Genomic DNA, 23,310 nt, shown 5'->3' on the forward strand with positions numbered 1-23,310 from the left:
TCAGCTGTTAGCTTATTCTGGGATTCTGCTGCGCATGCAGAAAAGCTGCAGAACAAACTGTAAATCCAAAAACTGACTTTTCCTGTAAGCTCAGCTTTGATGGCTGCCAGCATCTGGATGTCAAATTCAGATACAGTTGATGACTGTCAGCTATGTGTGTAGTTGTAGTAAGTACATTAACTATTGAATTATTTTATTTCACAAGCAAAGCAGCATATAGGCTGTGTGTGGATGCATATAGCCCCCCCGTCCCCCCGACATCCTCTCACCTCAAAGCAGTAGTCTTGCCCGAGGATGCTGCTGTGAACGGGCTTGATGATAACCTCGTCCTCCATACTTAGGTCCAGGGCTTCCACAGCGCTGCTGGGGCTGAGCAGTGATTCATGGGAGCGGGACTCCTTCAGCCTTGGCATCAGATGAGATCTAAAAGCGGAGAAAGAAGAAGAGAAAACTGAATCACCCTGCCGAGTTTGACGGGCAGGAGCGAGAGAGGAAGCATATGGGCCGCCCATAACAGCAAGCGCGAAGGAAGCGAGCGCGAGGAGGACGAGGAGAGGATGCTCCACTTGCCTTCGAGTCAGCCGACGAGTTCGCACGCTGCGCTTATATCGACACATTCACGCAGCCACTTCTAAGCACGGCGATAGCAGATGCTTTGTGGCTCCTCATTTACAAGTTGGAGCATCAATGAATTAATGAAACGAGCTCGGAGGATTGACTCAAGCTGTTCTGCCAACTAATGCAGCAGAACCACCATAAATAGGAAGTTAAGCATTTTACAGATTATCATTAATGTTCAGACATCCGTGATGCAATCATCTTCCACCGCTATAAACCCGCTTCATAGATGCTTTTTTGGACTTCCATTTAGGACCCAAAACACAACAGCATTCTCTGGCTCAGAGTGCCCCTTAGAGAAACGTTCAATAGTTTGTCAAAGACGGCCCCTAAGCCCACAATTCACAGGCATTTTTTTTTTTTTTAGCCAAAGAAGATTAAGAGACAAAGTAAAGAGCTTTCCACTGTTTGCTGTGTTTGATGTTGCCCTACTTTGTCTTTACAGAAGAGTTGGATTGAGTGTCACTTATGACGAGCAAATGTGTCTCTACGCCGTGTATATATGCTGGTGAGCAACATTAATTTGAGATTTCCACATCATGAAGTCAACCAACATCATCCAGAGTCAAAAACAAGCACTTAGCGCTCGCGTGTTTCCTTTAACCACTAACCCTACGATCCCCACCGCATCGCAGCTGGAAGAGGATGAAAAGTTAAATACTGTAACATCAGTGAGGGCTGCACGCAGCAACAGGCACGCTACATAACATCAGCCCCTGATGCTCCAATACTCAAGAGGAAGATGAAGACAAGGGTTCAATTGCTCATGTAATGAGTGAGAACAGTCTTTTAACAGTGCCCTCTATGGACGGCTTACACACTAATCCCATGCATGTGTGCGCGCGTGTGTGTGTGTGTGTATACTGTACATATTTTCAGCGGAGTAGAGGAAGAGCTTTTCAGGAAAAATGCAGCAGCCGTAATGACAGATTAGTGACTGCGTGCGGCCCTTTGTAGAGTCAGTCAGCTTTGTTGCCAAATCCTCTGTGCAATGTGAAGTGGATAATGACCTGGACACTGTGCTTTTTTCCCCCTTTTTTTTTTAACTTAATAACAAATGCACACACACGCACACATACACAAGCGTACAGAGGAAAATGCCATCCTGTGAAATAGAAGAAAAGAATACAACAAGGTGCAAAATACAGAAAAAAGGAGAGGAAAAAAAGCCTAAAGGATAGCTCTGAATATGAAAATCCAGTTTTAGAAGCTCTTACTCCCCCAGCACAGCTGGAGAGGAAGTGACTTTGCACCTTCCTCTGCTTTGTGATTGGCTGACAGGGTACTGGGCAGAACAGAGAGCAAGTAAAATAATCAGAAAGGAGGGGAAATGGGGATTTTTTTTCTCTTGCTTTTTTTTTTTTGGTGGGATGTTCTGTCAGAAACAGGAAGGGAATGTCCACGGACCACAGTTCAAACTCCTAAAGCTGCACGGATGATTCTAAGGGAACTAACTGCAGGAAAACAATCCGTCAGAGCGCTGCTTTAATGAACTCGTAGCACGTGCATTTCTCATAGTGAGGCAGAGGTGAACAGGGAGCGTGAGCATTTAATCTGTAAAAGAATGATCCAGAATTTGACTAAAGTACAGAAGAACTGCCTCAGAAAGAATGCACTGCGTCCCCTAAAAGGCATCCATTTCATTCTTACATAATGACTCTCTTTTTTTTTCCTCTCAGCATATTGTATTAGAAGAACATTAGTGTCAGCGAGAATTGTGCCAGACTGTGAAAGTATGAATTGATAAATAAATATGCTGCCTGTCATCTGTGTGGCACTGTATTAAACTGTGCCGCGACGTGTAATTTACAGCCTATTGTTGGCCGCTTCACCATAACGACAGTAAAAGAGTGTCTGACGTCTGAATCCTGTTCATAACGTCTACATCTGACAAAGCCTTTATGCCAACCTCCTGCAAATGACAACCTGCAATACAAGCAGGACATGGTGCTTTCTCCTTTTCATTCCTACCACCCTCAGCTTCAGCCATTATAAGAAAACGTCCTTCTTTGTCCTTGGCAATCCTTCAGTAACTTGTATCTACGCTTCCCTTCATCTGTTTAGGTGGGGGTCCACGTTTCACATCGACTACCTGACACATATCTTTCCAGCGCTTTCTCTAAGTTGTGCTTCAGATTTGTTTCACTCACTGTGTTCTTCTGGCTTTCTTTTTAAATATTACAGATATTTCAAACCAGTGGCTCATAACGCAAGAAAATAAATATGCAGAAATACGTGCTCGTGTAACGCTTGATTTAGACTTCCGTGGGGAAATGCATGTTGTAAGCTATGACATAACTGGAAACCCCTTTTAACCCCTAAGCCATAACCTTGCACGTAACCTGATGCGCAACCCCCAAGAAATGTAACTGTAGTCCCGGACAAGTAGCCAGGATAATAAATACATTCACATCGACAAAAGAGGATTGCATTTTTAATCAACCAAGTACCTCTTATGTGATGGAAGGCATGACGGCCCCCTGTTGGGTTTTTATTAGATGCTAAAGTTTCGAGATGTTGCCAACATGAACCAGAGTCTCCCGTCTGGATTCAAACTGCAGACTTTACATGTTCATTTAAACCCATTTTGATCCTTTATGTTTTTGTCTTGGATGAGAGACAGTTTTTTTCCTACCGTTACTGTTAAACCAGCTTCTACCTGCACCTTTTTCTTTTCTCAGCTTTTCCACTTCAGCCAAATTGCAGAATCCTTTTTCTGACTGCAGAGCAAAATGTATCAACAACAACAACAATCCGGGTGGTTGTTCCGCACATTTAAAATAGCCCCCCCAAAAAACAAAAAAAACCCAAGGAGGGATAGAGACTGGTGAAAATATTCTTTGATCGGCGAGCGCTGTGTGGGAAAGCAAAGCTGCTGCTCTTCCAGTACGTAATTGTCTCTGAAGGACTGTTTAAATTTCTTTTTTTATAATCCCAGAAACCTGGTAGTGTAGCTGTACATTCACTATTTAGGAATTTATGCTGCTGCATCAGGCCAAATCCCATCAGCCCACTGTGAGATCTAGACAGACTGTGTTCTGCTCTGCCAGCCCTAATACTGACTCCTAACTGAGTTTCCATTGAACCTTGGCAGAGTAATGGATCCTGAGTGTGTCTGGGCTTCACCCAGTGCGCTTTGTGTCTGCATCCTGTAAAGAGAGTTCATCAGATAGGCTGTCTGGGCTCCGATACAGTCTGAAACATCAGGCGCTTATAGGCGTCAGTGTACTTAGACGCATAACACTGCACTGGCTACACCGCAAGGGAGTATGTTTGTACTGGGAGCTCGAGATAGGCTGAATTAATGGAGTGCGACGCAAAGAAACAGCACTCTCAAAATCCACATCCCACTGAGCTACTACAAGAGTTTGCTTTGTTTCACTACAATCATATGAACTACAACAAAAACACATTAACGTGCACGTGAATTAGTGCTAATCTCCACATGGGAAATAAATGCCCTCTTTGTGTTGTCGTTCCAATAACCAACAACCAGAACGAGCCAAAAGAGCAAAGTTAACCCTTCCAACATGACGAAAAACAATAAACCCAGGCAGGGTGTTAAGTCTTCTTGATTTTGGCGGTTACTGTGGATACCACCCCCACGTCCAGTGTTTACACAGCATTTAGTTAGTCCAACATTCACAACAATCGATACTCTTCCAACTTGCATGCTGGCACGACAGTTAGTTGTTAATCGTCCTCTCTACTAAGCACACAAGAGACAACATATTAGCAACCACAGCCAATCAAAGACAAAGGATGACAAATTAGTACTTGCTAAATTTTTGATGCCATCTAACTCATTCTTTCAGAAGCGAGATGAACTTATTTTATTCCAAAGTAATTGTGAGACATTATCTAGCCAAACTTAAAAAAGAGGCAAAGACACATAAAGTTAAAAAGAATTCAGGAGAGAAATGCATACAAGTTTAAAATATCTGTGTATGGTTTCTGATGGAAAGTTGGAAAGCGATTCAACTTTTACAGCAGGAGCACAGAGGGTACAGACGGTTGAAAAGTTGCCTATTATCACTTTAACTACGATGTGTGCCTTTGTGCAACTATAAATACTGTCAGCAAAAAAAGAGAAACTCTCTGTATTAAGAACAAACATCAATACTGTTGGACTGCCTGCTCTATAACCGATCGATTGGCTACAGGATCGAGAAAAAAAAAAGTCCATAAGGGGGTCTAAGATTATCCATAAGGGGTTAGGGTTAGGGTCATTATGGTCATTCATTATCCATAAATGAATTACAAACAAATATAAAAAGGTAGTTTTGCAGCGTCAATCCCGAGCAGTAGATTCCATTGTGTCCGTTCTCGTGATATGATTTTTCTATTCTGATGAGCGAAGGCTTTGCATCCAGCATGAGTGTAGCTGTCAGAGCTATTCGAGATGCTGCTCGATGTGCCTGCAGTTAGAAAGCAGGTATAAGCCACACTTATTGAATTATATGGTAAATGGCCTGTATTTGTATAGCGCTTTACTAGTCCCTAAGGACCCCAAAGCGCTTTACATATCCAGTCATCCACCCATTCACACACACATTCACACACAGGTGATGGCGAGCTACATTGTAGCCACAGCCACCCTGGGGCGCACTGACAGAGGCGAGGCTGCCGGACACTGGCGCCACCGGGCCCTCTGACCACCACCAGTAGGCAACGGGTGAAGTGTCTTGCCCAAGGACACAATGACCGAGACTGTCCAAGCCGGGCTCGAACCGGCAACCTTCCGATTACAAGGCGAACTCTCAACTCTTGAGCCACGATCGCCCCATAGGTTGAAGTTGTAAAATGTTGCTTTTTTTGTTTCTTTTTGTTTTGTTTTTGTAAATGTACCATTTACCTTCTGGGTTAAAAGTCGGTTGCCTATTCCTCCTAACAAAAAAACAAACTGGTTCGTGCCCCAAGGCCACTGATGTAGTGCTCTTTTGCTGTGAAACCAGTCAAAGACATTTGGGGTTAGAAACTGCAACACAATGCTTAAACCAGTTCTTTGTAACACTATACCTAAAGCAATGTCCAACACAGTGACTTTTCATCACATTTGCGCCTGAAGCATTCTCCAGCTTCTGCAGCTGGCCTGGCTCATAGATGGTCCTCAAAGCAAAAAAAAAAAAAAAAAAAGATCCAGGCAGCCGGCAGCAACTACTCTGCAAGCACCTGGGCCCCTAACTCAAAGCATCAAAGAGGAGAGCATCACACTTAACAAACACATGCTGCACAAACACACGCACACACATAAACACACACAGAGTAATTGTTCTAGCTTGATTATGAAACACGTGCACTACATGAACAGGAAAGCAGACAAACAGACCATTATTCATGCATCAAGCCTCATACAATGAAGTGTCCATTATTCCCACTGCTTTGGCGCTGACTCAGTGGAAAGGACCAGTGGAACAAAAAAGTGTCTGTCACACTGGCTGCAGAAAACTCTGTCATGAGTCCGATCGCTCGTTTGATCCAGGCAGACGTGGGGAGTCTCTCTCAGAGCTCAGCCTGAATAATGAGGCAATACGGACTCAGGGAGTAATGTTGAGGAAAAAAAATAAATCTCACAACACTCACTGTCAGAATTCTTTTTTCTTTTCTTTTTTTGCATTCGTGTCCTCGTTTCACATTTTATTCAGCGACAGAACAGCATTTTGGGTAAAGACCATGAACATGTACGTTTTCCTGCATCAACCAGCCATCTGTCGACTGTCATCGGAACAGTTGGGTGATGGGTAGCAAGAGAATATACACAAAACAAAAAAAGAAAAAAAAATCTGGCCCATAGTAAGAGCAGGAAAGAATAGCAGTCAAAGAAAAGGAGACAAAAGGGATCTTGTCAGATGCTGCTGGTGCAGAACAGTGGATGTGTGAGCTGCACCGCTGACATGTGGCTACAGGCCTCGGAGACCAAACAGCAATCAGGCCAGCCGGCGGATCCAGTCAACAGAGCAACAGAGCAAACCTCATCCAGAGCTGAAGCCTGACACACGGTGAAAAACCGATCTCTTGAGATGAAGACGAGGTTGCCGATGAAATGAATTTGTGATGTGGCGCTGAAAGAGACGGTCCACTTACAATTGGCTTTGCGGGAGGACATTTGCACATAATATCTGAGCTTCAACTCTTAATTAAAAGCTCATCCATCTGTGACGTGGTTGAGTTCCCCGAGTGGCTAAATGGCGTGGCTGCGAGAGTCGCGACGTTGACAGCGAAAGCCGTAAAAAACATTCATGCACATGTAAACGGGGGTAACACAGACGTCAGTCCAAAACTAGCATGTTAGCACTTCGTGGTACCTATTCTTGATGGCGGTTTTGACACTTTAGGCTTCTGCGCTGCCAGTGGTCTTAATAGCACACAAGACAAATGAGAAATCACACTGGGAAGTGGGAATACTGACCCAGGGAATAAAAGAACGAGCGCTGGCATCAACGTTTTTTGCGAGGAATAATAAGAACCAGTTAGAGCTGTACGTGGACCACACATTGGCTTAGAGTATAGTAGAGAAGAAATAGCGCCACACAAGAGGGACTTTCATATACATAGAGGAAGGAAGCTTTTAAAGGAGCGAATGAGACACAGAAAGACATGCACACCCCTTTCCACACAAAAGGGACAAATACACACAGGAAAGGAGGGACCTAGCTCTAGTATTCAGTATCTCCTAAATGATCAGCTCCTTGAGCCCACCCCCACCCCCCCTCCCCCCTTTTAGGCATCTGTAGGGATGTCTGACTCAGAGTGCTGGCAGACACATTACAATGTGGAAAGCATTGGCTGGTAGCTGAGATCAGGTGGTTGAGGAGCAACTGTTGGAGAGAGCTAAGGCAGCCGCTGAGCCTGTCTTGTAACACTCGTACACACACACACACACACACACACACACACAGCTTGATTACAGTGAGTGTGCAGTCTCCCTGCGAGACTGGGAGGTAATTCAGTGTAACATCTGCCAGGACACTCGCAGCAGGAGGCCAATGAGGACTGCTGAAGCGCTGAATTGGTGTGGGGGCCGAGCTTTTGGCTTGGAGCTGGTGCGCTGAGTGAAAGAGAACAGGACAGCTGGCTGCAAAGACAATGGCTGCATACAGAATGACTGAATGATGATCTGCGAGGACTGTTTGGTTGTCATTGGCGGTGATGTCATAGCATGTGGTAAATCCCTCTTACACGTTTCATTTTTCTAACCCAGGTCAGTAAAGGGTCAGAAAAAGGGTCTATCAAAACATATTGTACAGTTTCTTCAGGACGGGGAAACCGACTGTGGATCCATAGCTGTACTCATAATTACATCAGGCGTGAGGCAATCAAGCCAAGAGATTTTATAGTAAGGTCAAAGGTTATACTTATTGGTGACTCTTTAAATCAAAGCTAAAGGGCAAGGGTCACAGTATTGACCACCAATGAATTATGAGCACCGCATCAATGCACTTCATGTGATGAAAAGAAGGGGAAAAAATATCCTAATGATTTATTATGATCAATAAGGTGTTATCAGTGTCTTATTTTTCCCCATACAATATGAATCATAGAAAGAAAATCCTGAACAACAGGACGAGCCCCTGTGAGCAAGAACTTGGCGACAGTGGAAAGGAAAAACCCCTTTTTAACAGGAAGAAACCTTCAGCAAAACCAGGCTCAGGGAGGGGCAGCCATGTGGTGTGAGCGGTTGGAAGTGATGGAAAGGAGACAAGACCAAGGTCACGCTGAGAGATCCGGTCTCTGGATCCAAACTGGGAGGCGGTTCCACAGAAGAGGTGCCTCAAAGCTGAAACCCTGCCTCCCATTCTACTTTTAAATAGCCTAGGAACCACAAGTAAGCCTGCAGTCTGAGAAAGAAGTGCCCTGTTGGCACTATAAGGTATTTAAGTTGGGGCTTGATTATTAAAGAGCGTGTATGTGAGAAGAAGGTTTTAAATTGGATTGTGAATCCAGCAGGGGTTAAATTCAGTCCACAACTGAATGTCAGTTAAATCAATAAAAAGCACCTTGAGGCAACTGTTACACGCGCTATACAAATACAACTGGATTGTTTTAAAGTTTATCATCAGACAGACAAACACACTTTCCATTAAACATCACCCATTTTTTTTTGTTCATTAGCCATTATTGATTTTTTTTATTTAATCTTATCACCTGGGGAAGTTCAACATATAGGCTCTAACAACAAACCTCCACAGTGACATTAATAGACTATTAGGATCAGGACTGTCACATACTAGCGGGTATGACTCAGGCTGAGAATATGCCAAGGTCACGGAAACAGTGTGAGCATCTGTGCTCATGTGCTGGATTCACGTGTGAGCATTTTACGCTGAGAAAGAAACACAAATTAGTAAGAAGCAACAAAGCTTCTCTCTTGAACTCTTGCATAACTGCTAAGTGCTCAGGGAACATGGATTAAAAAAACAAACCAAAAAAAAACAAAACATGCAAATGAGCAGAGGAGATGAGGAAGTGTGTTTTTCACTTCTTGACCTGAATATGCAAACACCCCAGTGGCTTTTGGACAACGAAGCAGGCGAACACCGGAGTTTACGAGGAGAAAAGGGCAGAGACTTTTCTTCCCACACAATACGGCAAAACTGAGATGGGAAAACAACAAGTAGCTTACGATCGCTGCATATAGCATCCCCCCCCCCCCCCTTCATAGCTGCATTTTTATTCATATCAGAGTTAGATAGTTATTTTCACACATAATTGGCTCTAAACTTCAGAGCGTGCTGTCAATACAGAGATCTTATTTGCAATCTAAAGCCAAGATTTGCCTCTGGCATTGAATAGTTTTCATCTCCAAGTCTAAACCTGTCTTTCTTTTTTTCCTCTAGCCACCTTCCTGTCCGACTGTTCAGATGTGTTGCACTTTTACTCCTTCTTTTTCCTTTTACAAATCATTTCATAAGGAAAACACTTTGTCATTTATGTACTAAAAACTAGTTGAACGGAAGCCACACTGTACAGTGAACCCTTGAGACGGATGCAACAACAGAGGTCTCCAGAAACCACAGAGTGCAGCTGTGCTGTAGCTATCCACAGCAGCAGTCGTTCCCCTGAACACAGCATTAAAACAAAAGTGACACTTACGATTTACTAAATAGGTGAAACATTCTCCAGCAGGACCTCTCGGAGCCGGATTCCCCCAAACGCACAACTCTACGTTGGATTGCATTCCTCGCTAGTGAACCGTCCCTGCGTTTTCCTTGACTATTTTTGAGTCTCTGGGAACGTGGCTGGAGACTCTGCCCTCTGAGTTACACCACACCGCTCCCTAAGGATGTCTGCTGCTACTAACACACACCCATCTCCACATCCCATTTAAAAAGACAGCGCTGTTATTTAGGACAGGCCTGCCCACACTGCACTTTGAAATTACACTGGCATAAAATAAAGCACAAGTAACAGCATGAAAAGTTCAAGGGGCTTTGATATAATGCTTTGAGGTCACTTTAACTTATCCAGGATTGTGTATTCATATATGGGTGCTGCCTTTAACCACCAAGTTAAACCAACAAGTCATTTAGTTCCAACTTTTAAAAAAAGAAGTTAATCTAGCTGTACTCGTTCTCTGGGACACACACACTTTCAAAGTCATCAGATCAGTCTCCTCTGCTTTTTCTCACACTGACATAGGCCTTGTACTGGCAGCCAGGAAGTCAACCCCCACCCCAGCTCCACCACCACCCACCCCCCTCTCTCGTTCCCTGTAGCAGGAAACAATGGCTCAGCCTTCAGTACCATGTTCTGTGGGAAAATCCTGGTTCCTTGGCTAGCGAGTAGGACTCAAGGAAAAAGGAGAAGAAAAAAAAAAGAATGAGAGAAGAAGGTCCACACAAAAAAAAGAACAGAGCGAGACAAGAAGAAGAAGAAAATGAGGCCAACCAAGTTTAGGAAATGGACACGCTGCCAGATGTGTCGCTTGTTTTTTGCTTCCACTCCCCCTCCCATTTTCCACATAGTTGGTGACCTGGTGACGGAAGACATGGCTGCTGAGACAGGCTGTCAAAAACACCTCAATTCAAACTGATGCCCGAGTTACAAAACAGAACAAGAAAACCCAGAAATGTCTGTCATTTCTACCAAAACAATAATTTGAAAACTTTGGCATACACTAGTTTAAATGAGTTAGAATGATTCTGAATGACTGGGGAATATTATACCTCAATCATTCCAAGAGTCAAGCGAGGACGACATAGGAGCTGGTAGCAATCACCTACTGTATGGCTCAATTCGCTGTGAACTGAACAGCAGAAAGCCCATTCTAGCTGCACCGATTGCTCAGCTTTCAAACAGTTTAAACAACATTTGAAAGGTGAAACTGGCCTAGGTTGAACGTACTTGTCCCCCCCTTCATTTAATGATTTGGAGTTGTTTGCTCTTATCTAGAGTAAACACACTTGCATGCCTTGGTGTTTTGGAGAGCGGCCGGGTAAAGGTTAACTTACAAAGCCGGGGCAAAGCGGGGAGACTAAACACTCGGGGGATTTCCTCATTCCTCTGGTCTAGGCCGCGATAATATCATACCTTATTGGTTTGTTTGGAGATATAAATAAATAATAAAATGTGGGACAAGGAAAAGGAAGTTGTACCCATTGAAGCTCATTTGTAATCACAGTAGCACGAGAAGGACGGATCCGGAAAATTCTAATGAATCTTCATTATTCATTGGAGGGGAAAACATTCTGAACAATGATCCTCTGTATTCGGTGAGTCATCTGACTGCACAGGTTTTTGGGTTTTTTTAGCATTCTGAATATTTATAATTGAATTACGATGTACAGAGAAGGCGTATTTGCATCTGTCTGTCCGATGCCGTTTTGCAACGAAAAATCCACGTAGACTCGTGCCAGCGAGCATGTTGGCGGATATGTGCAAGGTCAGGAGCTGACTGCAGCGACCAACAATGCAAAGGGATGAGATCACAAGTGAAGGCAGGGCTGTGTTGGCTAGCTGCCTGCTTTGCAGGTATTCCCTGAGAAGCCTCGCCTCTTTGGTGCTTTTCTTCCCCCACTAACCACTGACCTGCTTAGAGGAGGAACACCTGCATGCACAGAGGTAAATAAAGAGGGGGAGAGAGAAGAAGGAGAAGAAGAAGAGTAAAAATAGTCTGTGGATACAGTACATTCCAGGCAAGCTTCCACAAGTCTGCATGGTGGAGAGACAGAGGTGGATGGAGAAATCTGGAGACATCTTGAAAGATAGGGAGCAGGAAAGATGAGTGCAGATGAAAAGAAAAAGATGGATGGACTAACAAGATAGGAGGCCAAGGAGAGGTGCAGAACACAGTGTAATTCAATGTTATAGAGATAAAGTAGCTCATACTTTCTGGTGGAAGCTTAGTTGAAAGAGTCATTGATGTTTTACTTCAATATTTTAATATGTGGGACTGAAATGGGACTAGAAAGACAGCATATTTCTCCCATATTGGCTTCTCTATACTGGCTCCCAGTCAAATCCAGAATCAAATTTAAAACCCGTCTCCTCACATGCAAGCTCTTAAAGACTTCATAATGCTACATCACTCCAATAGAGCACATCACTCTGAGACTGCAGGCTTACTTGTGGTTTCTAGAGTATTTAAAAGTAGAATGGGAGGCAGAGCTTCAGCTTTCAGATCCCTCGTCTGTGGAATCAGCTCCCAGTTTGGATTAGAGAGGCAGACACCCTGTCTATTTGTAAGAAATAAATTAAAAGCTTTCCTTTCACACATTCATTACTTCTACAATAGTCCTAGGTTGCTCTGGGCTTCCCATGATGCACTGAGTCTTTCTTCTCCACCTCTTTTCACTTTCTGTGTTCAGACACACTCTGCAATTAATCATTAGTTATTATTAATCTCTGGCTCTCTTTGACAGTGTGTCTTTTTTCCTCTCTCCTTCCTCTTACCCCCATTTCCTCACAGCAGACAGCTGCCCCTCCCTTAGCCTTGTTCTGTTCCCCCCCTGTTAAAAATGTTTTTTTTCCTTCCCAATATCGCCAAGTGCTTGCTCATACAGCAGGGGGGCCCTCTAACAGTTGGGGTTTTCTCTGTACTGTTGTAGGGTCTTTACCTTACAACAAAAATAAAATTACATTGCAAACTGGATTATTTGCCTTCAAATGCTCAGATTTGCATGTCTTGTTTTGATATGTCTGTGTATTTTTAAAAGTGGGAGGAAAAAAGATTAGCTGTGCTGCAGGCCTAATGGAGATCACGACAACTAAATACCAATATTAGATTTAGATAAATTGGATTTAGAAGATTTTTGCATCATGTCATAAAGAACCTTGACAAATCAATTAGTCAAATAAAAGACTGCATTGTCTTGCCCCCCCGAGTCTTAAATTCAAGTAATTTCCTGAAAGAATAAAACTGCAGGTCCCTCCCACCATCACCACCACACACCCCAACCAAATATCAGACAGTATTTTCAGACACACAGTACTAAAACTGTTAGTATGTACAGACACAGGGCATAATAACACTAATAACTGCTGACTAATAACACCAATGGCTGCGTGAAGTCATGCACATACTGTATTTCCCTTTGGCTTCACAACATACACTAGCAAGATAAATGACTTGCACTGGATCTTTTCGCTGAATTTGTTGATAGTAAATGATACACAGAATATTAGTCTTATCTAAACACTAAACCCTATCTGGAGGTTTTATCTGCATCATCCACTCCCTATTCTAGAGTCAACAACAGTTAATAAGCGCACCACATACCCTGTGTGTGTTTCGGGAGTGCGTGTAAATCCCTCGTCACTGTGATGTCAATGTCCAAATGTAGTCAGAGGGGAACAAAAATCAATGTGTTTTCGTCAGTTTTGGCTAAAGCGCTGTTAAGACATGAAGGTAATTCAAAGACAGTGTCTCCCTCTCCTGCAGACATAGGCACAGGAAGAGAAAGGAAAAGGTACAAGGTGGTATTACAATTCCCAGCCTTGGCTTCTTTATTCATTTCCCCGTGTACAGCTTGCCTTCCATTTCATTTCTGCAAAGCAGCTTACTGCTGAGAAACAGCCGCACAAACAGAACCGAGACGCAGCATTAACATCAGCGGCAGTGTGTTTGTTTGGGTAGAAGAAATACATAAAGACATAGATTTAAAAAAAAAAAAAAGCATGAGAGCAGACGCACAGAAAGAGACCTGTAGGTCTGATGCTTGAGAGCTCTCCTCTCCCGTTGTTCCTATTGACTTTGCACTGTGGCCTTCGGGGCACGAGAGCGCATGAGTGATTGAATTATTGACAATGCGCAACATTGCCTCATCACGAGCATATGTTCCTCTTCCATCTCCTCCCAGGCAAAGTCGAGGAGATGCAGAATAATGTTGCCGAACGCCTTTCATTCACCCCAGTCTGCCATCTTTCATTCACAGCGGTGAGCACTGACGGGAGCAATACACCAGCCTCCCATTTGCTGATGTGCACCAGGAGTGACAACGCACTTAACTCACTGAACGAACAAGCCGTCTGAAATGGGACAGTTTTGTTGGGGTTTTTTGCAAGGCCACATCGTCTCTCTTATTTTTAAGCCCCAGATCCTTTTCAGATTAATCACTTTGACTAAAACAAGGCTAAATGCTATGTACTTTATATTTTAAAAAAATGGATGCACTTTAAGCATGTTACGCTGTTTAGATGCCAGTTCTAGACACTTTAGGAAAGCTGTACTCATAACAGTTGTTATGACCACCTGTCTAATACTGTGTTGGTTCCCCTTTTGCTGCCAAAACAGCGCTGACCCATCAATACATGGACTCCACTAGACCCCTGAAGGTGTGCTGTGGTATCTGGCACCAAGATGTTAGCAACAGATCCAACTCCTGTAAGTCGAGGATGGGCCACCATGGATCTTTGGCCAAGTCAACACCTCAAACTCATTCCTGGTCTGCAGCAGTGCTTCGGTAAATGGTACGTGTCAAACTAGCATCAATATAGATGGCAAGTTTTCCCAGCAGAACATTGCCCAAAGCATCACAGCTCCTCCTTGGGTTTTCCTTCTTCCCATATTGGATCCGGATACTAGGCGTTTCCCCAGGTAAGTGATGCACTTGCACCTGGTCATCCCCATGTGATGTAAAAGAAATCATGAAAATGTCATCAGACCAGGCCACCTTCTTCAATTGCTTTGTGGTTCAGTGCTGTAAGGATTATTCTAATTTTATTGTGTTTTGGACATTTTCTGTGCGTTATTCTAGTTTCACTATTGCCAAAATCACACTGGGTCATGATGTCATCAGTGAGCGCGAGTGAGTAGTAGAAACTCACGTGTGAGAAGAGAGAATGTATGTTAACTATGGCGTGCTACGCTTCAGTGTAAGCTCCACAACTGAACTGAAGCTATTAAAATGGACAAAAGGACGATGGAGTCGTGTCTCAACGTGGACAGAGGTCGGCATGGGCACCCTGACTGGTGTGCGACGAAGCAGCCTCATACACAACAAACTGTACTCTGTATTCTGACACCTTTCTATAAGAACCAGAATGAACCTTTTCAGCAATCTGAGCTACAGTAGCTCGTCTCTTGTATCGGGCTGCACAGACAAGCCTTCGCTACCCACGTGCATCAGTGAGCCTAAGCCACCCATGACCCTGTTAGTGGTTCACCACTGTTCCTTCCCCACACGAGCTTCAGTGGAGATGTTCTGACCCCGTCATCTACAGTAGCCATCACAATTTGGACCTCGTCAGACTTGCTCAAATCCTTATGCTCGCCCCTTTTTTTCCTGCTTCTAACACATCAACTCTGAGCGCAAAATGTTTACAGGTTCCCTAAAATATCCCACCCAGTAACAGTTTCCATGATGAAAAGATGATCAGTGTTATTCACTTCACCTGTCAAGAGTCACTATGTTATGTCTGATCGGTGTATACTAAAATCCCAAACAGCTTTGTTGATATACATTTTTGAAATGCTCTTTAATAACCAAACTCATTTTTCAAATTTCAGAAAAAGATAAAAAGAACTCAAATCTGGAGATTTGAGGCTTTGTGGAAAGTAATGTTACACACTGAAACACTAAGATTACTATTTACATTTATGGACAGTGTGAACAAACACCTGCCCCTACCATGTCGGTGACCAAATGCGTTTCCCTCCCCCATTTCTAAACCAGCGGTGGTCCAAACCTCTTGACCCCGCTCCCATTCGAGCAGTAGCCCCAGGTTGTAGCGCTATATTCCTGCCCGCCCCCCCACCATACATGTGTCTGATCGAATGCTCTGCTCCACTTCATCAGCTCTTAGTGAATCAATGGACATCACAAAGACAATCTGCACTATGATAGAGTGCTTACACAGCGACAGAGCGCTTTGAAAACTATATAAAGAGACAGGAAGCAAAAATGGAAAGATACTGAAACTGGAAAGACGTTTCAATCACAGACATTTTATACATGTATCATAATTGAGGGGGTAGTAACTGCTGCATCTGGATGTTAGCAGTTACTCCCCCTTGAATTATTTTGATCCTATTTTTATTCAGTCCAGGAGAAAATTTTAAGAGCAACAGTCTGGCAGGTGAATGAACATTGCATAAGAGGTTTAGTCACCCAGAATTAACTAGTGTGCAAAATACCGGGGCATAAACAATTGCTCAGTGTCTCTCCTTCTATGTTTTGTCATTTCAGTCATTCTATTTTCTTCCTCCGTTTTCCCTCTGTTGTATTTCCCCCCTAATTATCAGCATGTCATATTTGTCAATCGCTTCCTTTTTGCTCTAATTAAACATTTAAAGCTGTAAAAATAAAATCTGATTTTCTCACACTTCCATCCCTCATACGACTCCGAACTTGCGTCTGAAGGCAGTAAGCGAACGGGCAATCATATGCGCAGAAACATTTGCACATGAATGGAAGCAGATACAGCACCTCAGGCTAGGAGGGAAAAAAACATTTAAAAGGAGGATCCTACTGTTACTGCATACAAACATTGACTGTCCCGCACAATATGTAGAAGTCAAGCTCGGCTTTGTTCCGGAGCGCTCGAGAGCAGGCGACAATCAACAAGAGCCACCAGCTGAGCTCTCACGCTGAAGCGTATCTGCACACCACAGTAAACAAGCAAACTAATCATCGGCCATCAATTTGCGTGTTTTCTAAACCGGGTGGGTGGCTTTCTCCTAAGGAGCAATCTCCTCGGAGGAGAATAAATGATGAGCTGCTTCCTGCTCCCCACCAGAAGCTCTTTAACGTAGCTCTTCTTGTATAATGTGGCAGGGAAGTTTGGGTGTGTGGAACAATTACAGACGGCTTGAGGATTTTATCTGTTGTCATGATACACTTATAGAATGACACGCTCGGCAAACTGGATTAAACCATATTTTGATTCAAAGCTATGTTTGGTGCATCAACTGGATTACGCATTTATGGAAGAATCAAACATATCATCCTAACTGTAAACAAATCTGAGATAGCAAGCACAATAACTTGTAGTGCCTGAATCACATTTTATGACATGTTATCAAGCCTTAGATGAAGTGATTGCCAACCACTTGCACGGCCATTGCAATGTTGCAACAACACAGGGAAAAAAAAAGAAGCTTTTGCTCTGTGGAATTCGCAGACTCTCCTGTCACACACCTCTCCGACTGCTAATTGCCTCCAGCATGGGACTTGGACTGAGAGCTGCCGGCCAAAACTGGCAGGCTGACCTCACATCGTGGCCCAGTCATCTGATTCGCGTTAGCTGGCTGCCCTCTGTCACACAGGCTGGCTTTGTGTGATGGTACCACAATTAGGATGTGGAAAGCACTCCCAAACAACTGCCACAAAAAAACAAAGCAAAAAAAGAACATCTTCTCATGATCATGTCTGGGGTTCGACATGATCTCACGCATAACAAATGCACTACTTTGAATTGGGAGTTAAAATCCAATTACATAATAATGACTGAGTCCTGAAAGTGCGCAGGGTGCATGTGTGTGTGGCTGTCTGTCTGTGTGTGTGATCATAAGCACCCTCTCTTGCATTATCACCGCTACAGGAAAGGAAAGAAGTAAGAGAACAGCACAGCTGGAGCACCGAGAGGCAGAAGAGCATAAACAGTCTTTAATGAAGCATCTCCATCTAAAAGACCAGAGTCCACCACTTTTCCTTATTCGCCGCCGCACATTCACACCAAGCAAAATAATCTCACAGTTCGTAAACCGACGTGCAAAAAGGGTGGCGAGTGACATGTTTCAAATAAAAGGAGAGAGAGAAAGAGAAAGAAAGAAAAGCAGGATAACACTCACCCGGCATTGTTAGAATCTCACAGAGCAATCGAAGGCAGGCATTGAGAGAGAGAAACCGAGGTTGAGTCAGAACAAGAGAGGAGAAAAAAAAAAGGAGAGAGAGAGAGGCAGAGATAGATGAGGGTAAAGGCGATTTCAGAGCTCCATTTTTTTCTCCCCCCCCCGATGCGGACCGTCGCCTGCCTCTCCTCTTCCTTACTTGTGGGTTTTCTTCTTCCCTCCTTCTCTCCCCTGACTACATCTCGCTTTCCTCTCGCTGCTGCTTTAAGGCGAGGGGTGGGGAATGAGCGCTACAATGGTCTCTCTCTCTCCTCCTGCCTTTCTCCCACCCTCTCTCCCTCCTCACCCTGCACAGAGCATGTCCTACTTCCTGTGTTGTCTCTGAAATGGGACGCACTCCCTCTTCCTTTTCTGTTTATTTCTTTCACTCCGCATGAACGAATTTAAAGGCGCCCTGACACTTGACTCGGATTTCGGAGTGATGAAGATTTCTCCCCCCTCTCCTCTTCTGCCTGTCCCTCCCCCCTCTCAGCAACTCCCGCTTAACCCCCTCTCTCCTCTGTCAGTGATTGACTGCGCCTCCCGTCTCTGTCTCCTTGCACAGGGAGGAGCCTGCGTGCGATGTGTGAGTGCCTGTATGCGTGGGTGTGGATCACATGTGTGTGTAGTTCAGCCTAGCTTTGCCCTACCCCCTGTGTGGCTCCAGGGGGAGTTTGTATGTGTGCTCTTTGTCCTGTCAACTCTTGTGCGAGGTGTGCCCCTTTCTCTTTAAGCCACTGCTGTTGACCCCCCCACCCGGTGTTGCTGGGACTGAGAGGAGTGAGAAATGTGTGTGGTGCCAACCAGCTCCAGAGTGCCTACAGTGAACTCAGATCAGCTGGAAGACCTAGACTCAGTACTGGAACTCAGACAGATAAACACTGTACATATGTGGCTGAAGCTCAGCTTTGGCAAAGTGACTTGACTGATGGGGGCCAGCCAAAGGGTTGGTAGTAGTGAGGTTGGAAAGTGGGCAGGATGGTTTTGCCATGCTCAATTTAAGCCTGGAATGGTAAGACTGCAAGATGAGAGGAGGTGTGTGTGGGGGGGTTTGCTATTTCTAGAGCTTACACTTTGGCAGAGCTGGCACGAGGGAATAAAGGGCTGGACGGGCGTACTGATAAGGAAGGGCAGCTGTGGAGAGCTGGTTCAGAAAGAGCAACGGCCACTAATCTGCACTCCCCGCACGTCTGCAATGATGTCATCAAATATGACATCACCCTTACCCCTTATACTCCCAGACACATGAGACATACACTTACACACACACACACACACACACACACACACACACACACACACACACACACACACACACACACACACACACACACACACACACGTGCATTTATAAAGCATATTACTGCACAATAGGGTGTGAAGTAAGATACAGTTCCAGCTCCACACCCTTTCTAAACAAAAGCACTGGAGGCACACTGTTGGCTTTAAAATCACTCAGTATCTCAGCACCCCATGACCGCTTTCAAGACACGAGCTAACAAGATCTTTCAACTTACAAGATAAAAACAATTCAAATGAAACTCCAAGTTAGTTTAAATCTGCAAATGTTGGGACTTTCCTATGGCAGAGATTCTGTCTACTTTTCTGAATAAGTGCATACATGGTAAATACACTTGGTAAAAAAAAATTAAAAAATACCGTAGATAAACAAAAGCAACGACGACGGGTTCTTCGCCACACTTAAATTTAAACAGTTGTAATTAAAATTAAATTATAATTTAGCGTAGCCAGCTGCTGTTTGTGGATTAATTGCTCTTTCTTACAGTGAGAGCAATCTAATCCAGCGATGCTGCAGGAGGGGGGTCATGATGAAACTGCATGCATAGCAGTTAACTGGTGCTGTGCTGCAAATTTTGGTATCCTTTGGATACCAACGAAATACATGGCCATTACTGCCGATACTAAAACCGATACTGATGGTTTTAAGCTGTAAAGACAGCGCATGTAAGGGAGAGCGATCACGATTCATGAGATGAATCATCATTAAGTTCCACATTTTACTGACCACTAAATCACTGTGATTTTTACACCTTTTTGCGTATTCTGAAACTTTGTTGGTGAACTGGAACGTAAACCTGCCTCTGTCTCTAAAGCACTTAAGGTCAACTTCTGTTGTTTTAATGTGCTGTAGGCTATAAATAAAACAAACATGGCGGTCAACCCAAAAAGGTTCAGACATTTTTCATAGTGCATATTTGTGGTATACGTTTTCATTTCCAAAGGAGAATTGAACACAATTCAGTGGGCTACATACTGAACCGAGAGGACTGAAACAATATTGATCGCTCATCACATTAATATCGATTCAATAACAATACTACCTTTGGTATTGATGCTATTAAAATCTTTGGATCAATTCATACAGCTCTACAGAAAACATGTTTTCATGCATTGTCTTATGCAGAAACATTTTTATGCATTCCCACTTCCTCCAAAAAGAAGCTGATCGGTGATAATTATTCATCAAATTCCTGCTGATTTAAACTATGTAAAAATGTTTTATATAACTGTGGCAGAGTAATTGTAATTCCATGACAGTACGGGCGCTTTTGAAGATCAATCTTTTTTCTTAACTGATCTTAATGAGGCCTTTATTAGGAAGGCTTCTGCGTTTATAACTTCCTCTTAGCGGTGCCTCTGGGCTCCTGTCCATTCGTATATTTTACCGCCTCGCTCTATTATCCTATCAGCTGAAAATCTACACGGCAACTCCTTTCTGGTTCGCTTAATCCAATTAGGTAAGCCTAAAGCTACCACTCCTCTCTCTTCCCACACACAAACCAATCACTATGCTTTTTTATCAGACCAATTAGCTGCACCTCTAACATGCTGATTTAAGCTCCTGCCGCCAACGCCAACATTTAACCGCCACCACCCTCTTCCTCAAGACTCCATTTAGAATCTGAATGATCAAATGAGCTATTTTTCCCCCAGATTGAAACAGATGCACTTTGAACAAATCTTTTTCAAAGGTAGCATCTGAGTGAGGATGAGAACCAGATTGATAGCTCAAATTGCAAACAGTTCAATCAAAATTAAGTGCTGGGTGGCTAATATATCATCTGCTTTCCCCAAACCAGATATAAACACTTAGCCTTAGAAAATAACGCAGAGTATGAGGATAAAAAAAAAAATCTTTGCAATGCAGCACAGTGCAACGGAATTGCAAACAAAGGCAAAGCAATCGAAAACTATACAGCTTTTCTTTTTTGTTTTCCAATACAAAAAACACGATTTCAGTCCGAGTGTGGGGAGCGGACAACGGAAAGCCGACAGCTTGAATCAGACGCAATCCAGCTTTACAGTAAGAGCACTCCGAAAACAGTTTCTGATGGAGTCTCAGCGTCTCCCTTGCACTTCAATATTTACAGTTCATTACGTTAATATGGTGCATTTCATTGCATCAGCGTGCACCGCACTGCTCATGTCAGTCTAGCAGTTTGCAAGTAATTGTAAGCAACTAAAGCAAAAGAGAAAAAAAAAGCTGCTTCACTGTGGTTATCTAATACGGCGGTGACAGGTGAGCATTCTGTGAACCTGAAATGCCCATCTGCACTCAAGAGATGGAGCTGTGAGCAGGCAGAGGTGCAAACAGGCTGCTAGGACACTTGGTAGTTAAATTTTTTTTTGTTTCTAACTAGGTCAGACTGCACCATCAGAGCTGAGCTGTTTTTACACCACATATGCCAATCTCCTCTCTTGCTGTCTCTCTTTTGCAGAGTTTAATTCTGTTTGAGCTACGAGACAAATATTGCAGCAAAAGTATTTACCAACTGAGTGTAAAGCATGTCTATTAACAGCAGAAGAATAAAAATGTGCATATTGGTTAAGAGTGTGTGTGTGTATATTTTATATATATATACACATATACACATATACATATATATACACACACATATACATATATATACACACACATATACATATATATACACACACATATACATATATATACACACACATATACATATATATACATATATACTAGGGGTGCAACGATATTCGTATCGATATTGAACCGTTCGATACAGTGCTTTCGGTTCGGTACGCATATGTATCGAACAATACAACATTTGTAATTTATTTTATCAATTTTCCTTCTGACGATGCTGTCTGTGTTGAGCGCTCAGTGAATCTGTGTTCGACTACTCCGCCTAGGCTGCACTGTCGAGCGCAGATCCACTGAGCGCTCAACACAGACAGCATAGTCAGAAGGAAGAGCGCAGGGCAAGCTAGCGAGACAGAAGTTAAGCTCTCCTTGCAACAGGCAAATTGAACCTCATTCAGATCTGGCGTTTGGAATTATTTTGGTTTTCATGTGACGTATGACCCTGAAGGTAAGCGAGTCATGGACTAAAGTAAAACAGTATGTTGGATGTGCCATGCAATGCTCAATTACATTGGTGTGAACTAGTGTGTTAGCGCAGTTAGCTCGTTAACGTGTTGGCCGTCTAGCCCCATGCACGGAGCGATCGGCGGTAGCTCGTTAACGGAGATTTGCCGTGTTGTGGCGTTAAGGTCATTTCAACGAGATTAACCTGAAAGCACTAGTGGGAACACAACGAATATGACTGCACATTTACGCCGACATCATCCTAGCGCAAAGACAAGTGGAAGCAGAAAAAAAAAAGCAAGCATGCTACTAACTTTAGCCGAGTCATTTAGACAGCTGTTAGCACATGATTCTCCTTATGCTGCTGAGAATATAGCCCAGAAGAAGTGGATAGTATAGCTTTTATTTTGGAAAGAGCCATTTCTCTGTAATAAACTCTCTTTTCCAAAGATGAGTGATTCCTCAATCAGATACAGGGCTTGCAATATCGCTAGCCCGACGTCCTGGAGCTAGCGATTTTTTTCAGTCGGGCTACCAAAATCTTTCTCTTCCCTGCCCGTCGGGCTATTGTAGGAAAAATATATGTCAATGCTTTTGCATTCTTTCAGAAATGTAGCTGGGTAATTATGTCATTGGCATCGGTGAGCCACTGTCAATATGTGACATATTGAAGTCGCGTTTGAATTTGCGCTTGTTTTTTTGCTTTCACTTTGCAATCGTGCGAACTGTGTATAGAGAGCGACAGCACTGATCTGTGAGTGATGATAATTTGTGCACCAATTCCTCTGACATCGTCTTATTAATCGTTAGCTTACTATGCAAACATGACAAGTGAAATCTCCCGCAGCTTACACATGTGAGAGGTTGATCGCGCAGAGAATCGCTGAGCTTATGTGAGTGAGCGTGTAAAAGCATTTCAGTTCTGCTGAGCCAAATAAGACAGGTCAGGGTGAAGAAGTGACAGCCAAAGAAAAGCTTACCACAAAACGGAGAAGTTATGACAAATCAGACTATAAGGCAAAAAGAAAGTGCAGCTTTATGGTTTCATGGACAAAAGAATTTCTGTGGC

The 23,310-nt window shown here is 43.5% G+C and overlaps 1 protein-coding gene and 1 long non-coding RNA gene across 10 annotated transcripts in view; one reads left to right on the top strand and one right to left on the bottom strand.

Moving 5' to 3' along the window:
* dab2ipb (DAB2 interacting protein b) overlaps nt 1-23,310 on the bottom strand; it is a 161,531-nt gene that overhangs the window by 42,401 nt on the left and 95,820 nt on the right. For 7 of the 9 annotated variants that reach the window (XM_026173343.2, XM_080304153.1, XM_080304155.1 and 4 more), the window contains exon 4: nt 270-423. In XM_026173343.2, the coding sequence (XP_026029128.1) occupies nt 270-423 (154 nt within the window). Of the gene's footprint in view, nt 1-269; nt 424-9,711; nt 9,882-17,848; nt 18,638-23,310 lie in introns of those variants that run through there. The other 2 variants (XM_026173347.2, XM_026173346.2) reach the window with 2 other exon arrangements.
* On the top strand, nt 10,784-21,738 carry LOC145429982 (uncharacterized). The gene is made up of 2 exons (XR_013910344.1): nt 10,784-11,330; nt 14,351-21,738. It is a non-coding gene; the product is annotated as an uncharacterized LOC145429982 (long non-coding RNA).

This window comes from Astatotilapia calliptera, chromosome 7, assembly GCF_964374335.1.
Source record: "Astatotilapia calliptera chromosome 7, fAstCal68.1, whole genome shotgun sequence".
NCBI lineage: Eukaryota > Metazoa > Chordata > Actinopteri > Cichliformes > Cichlidae > Astatotilapia > Astatotilapia calliptera.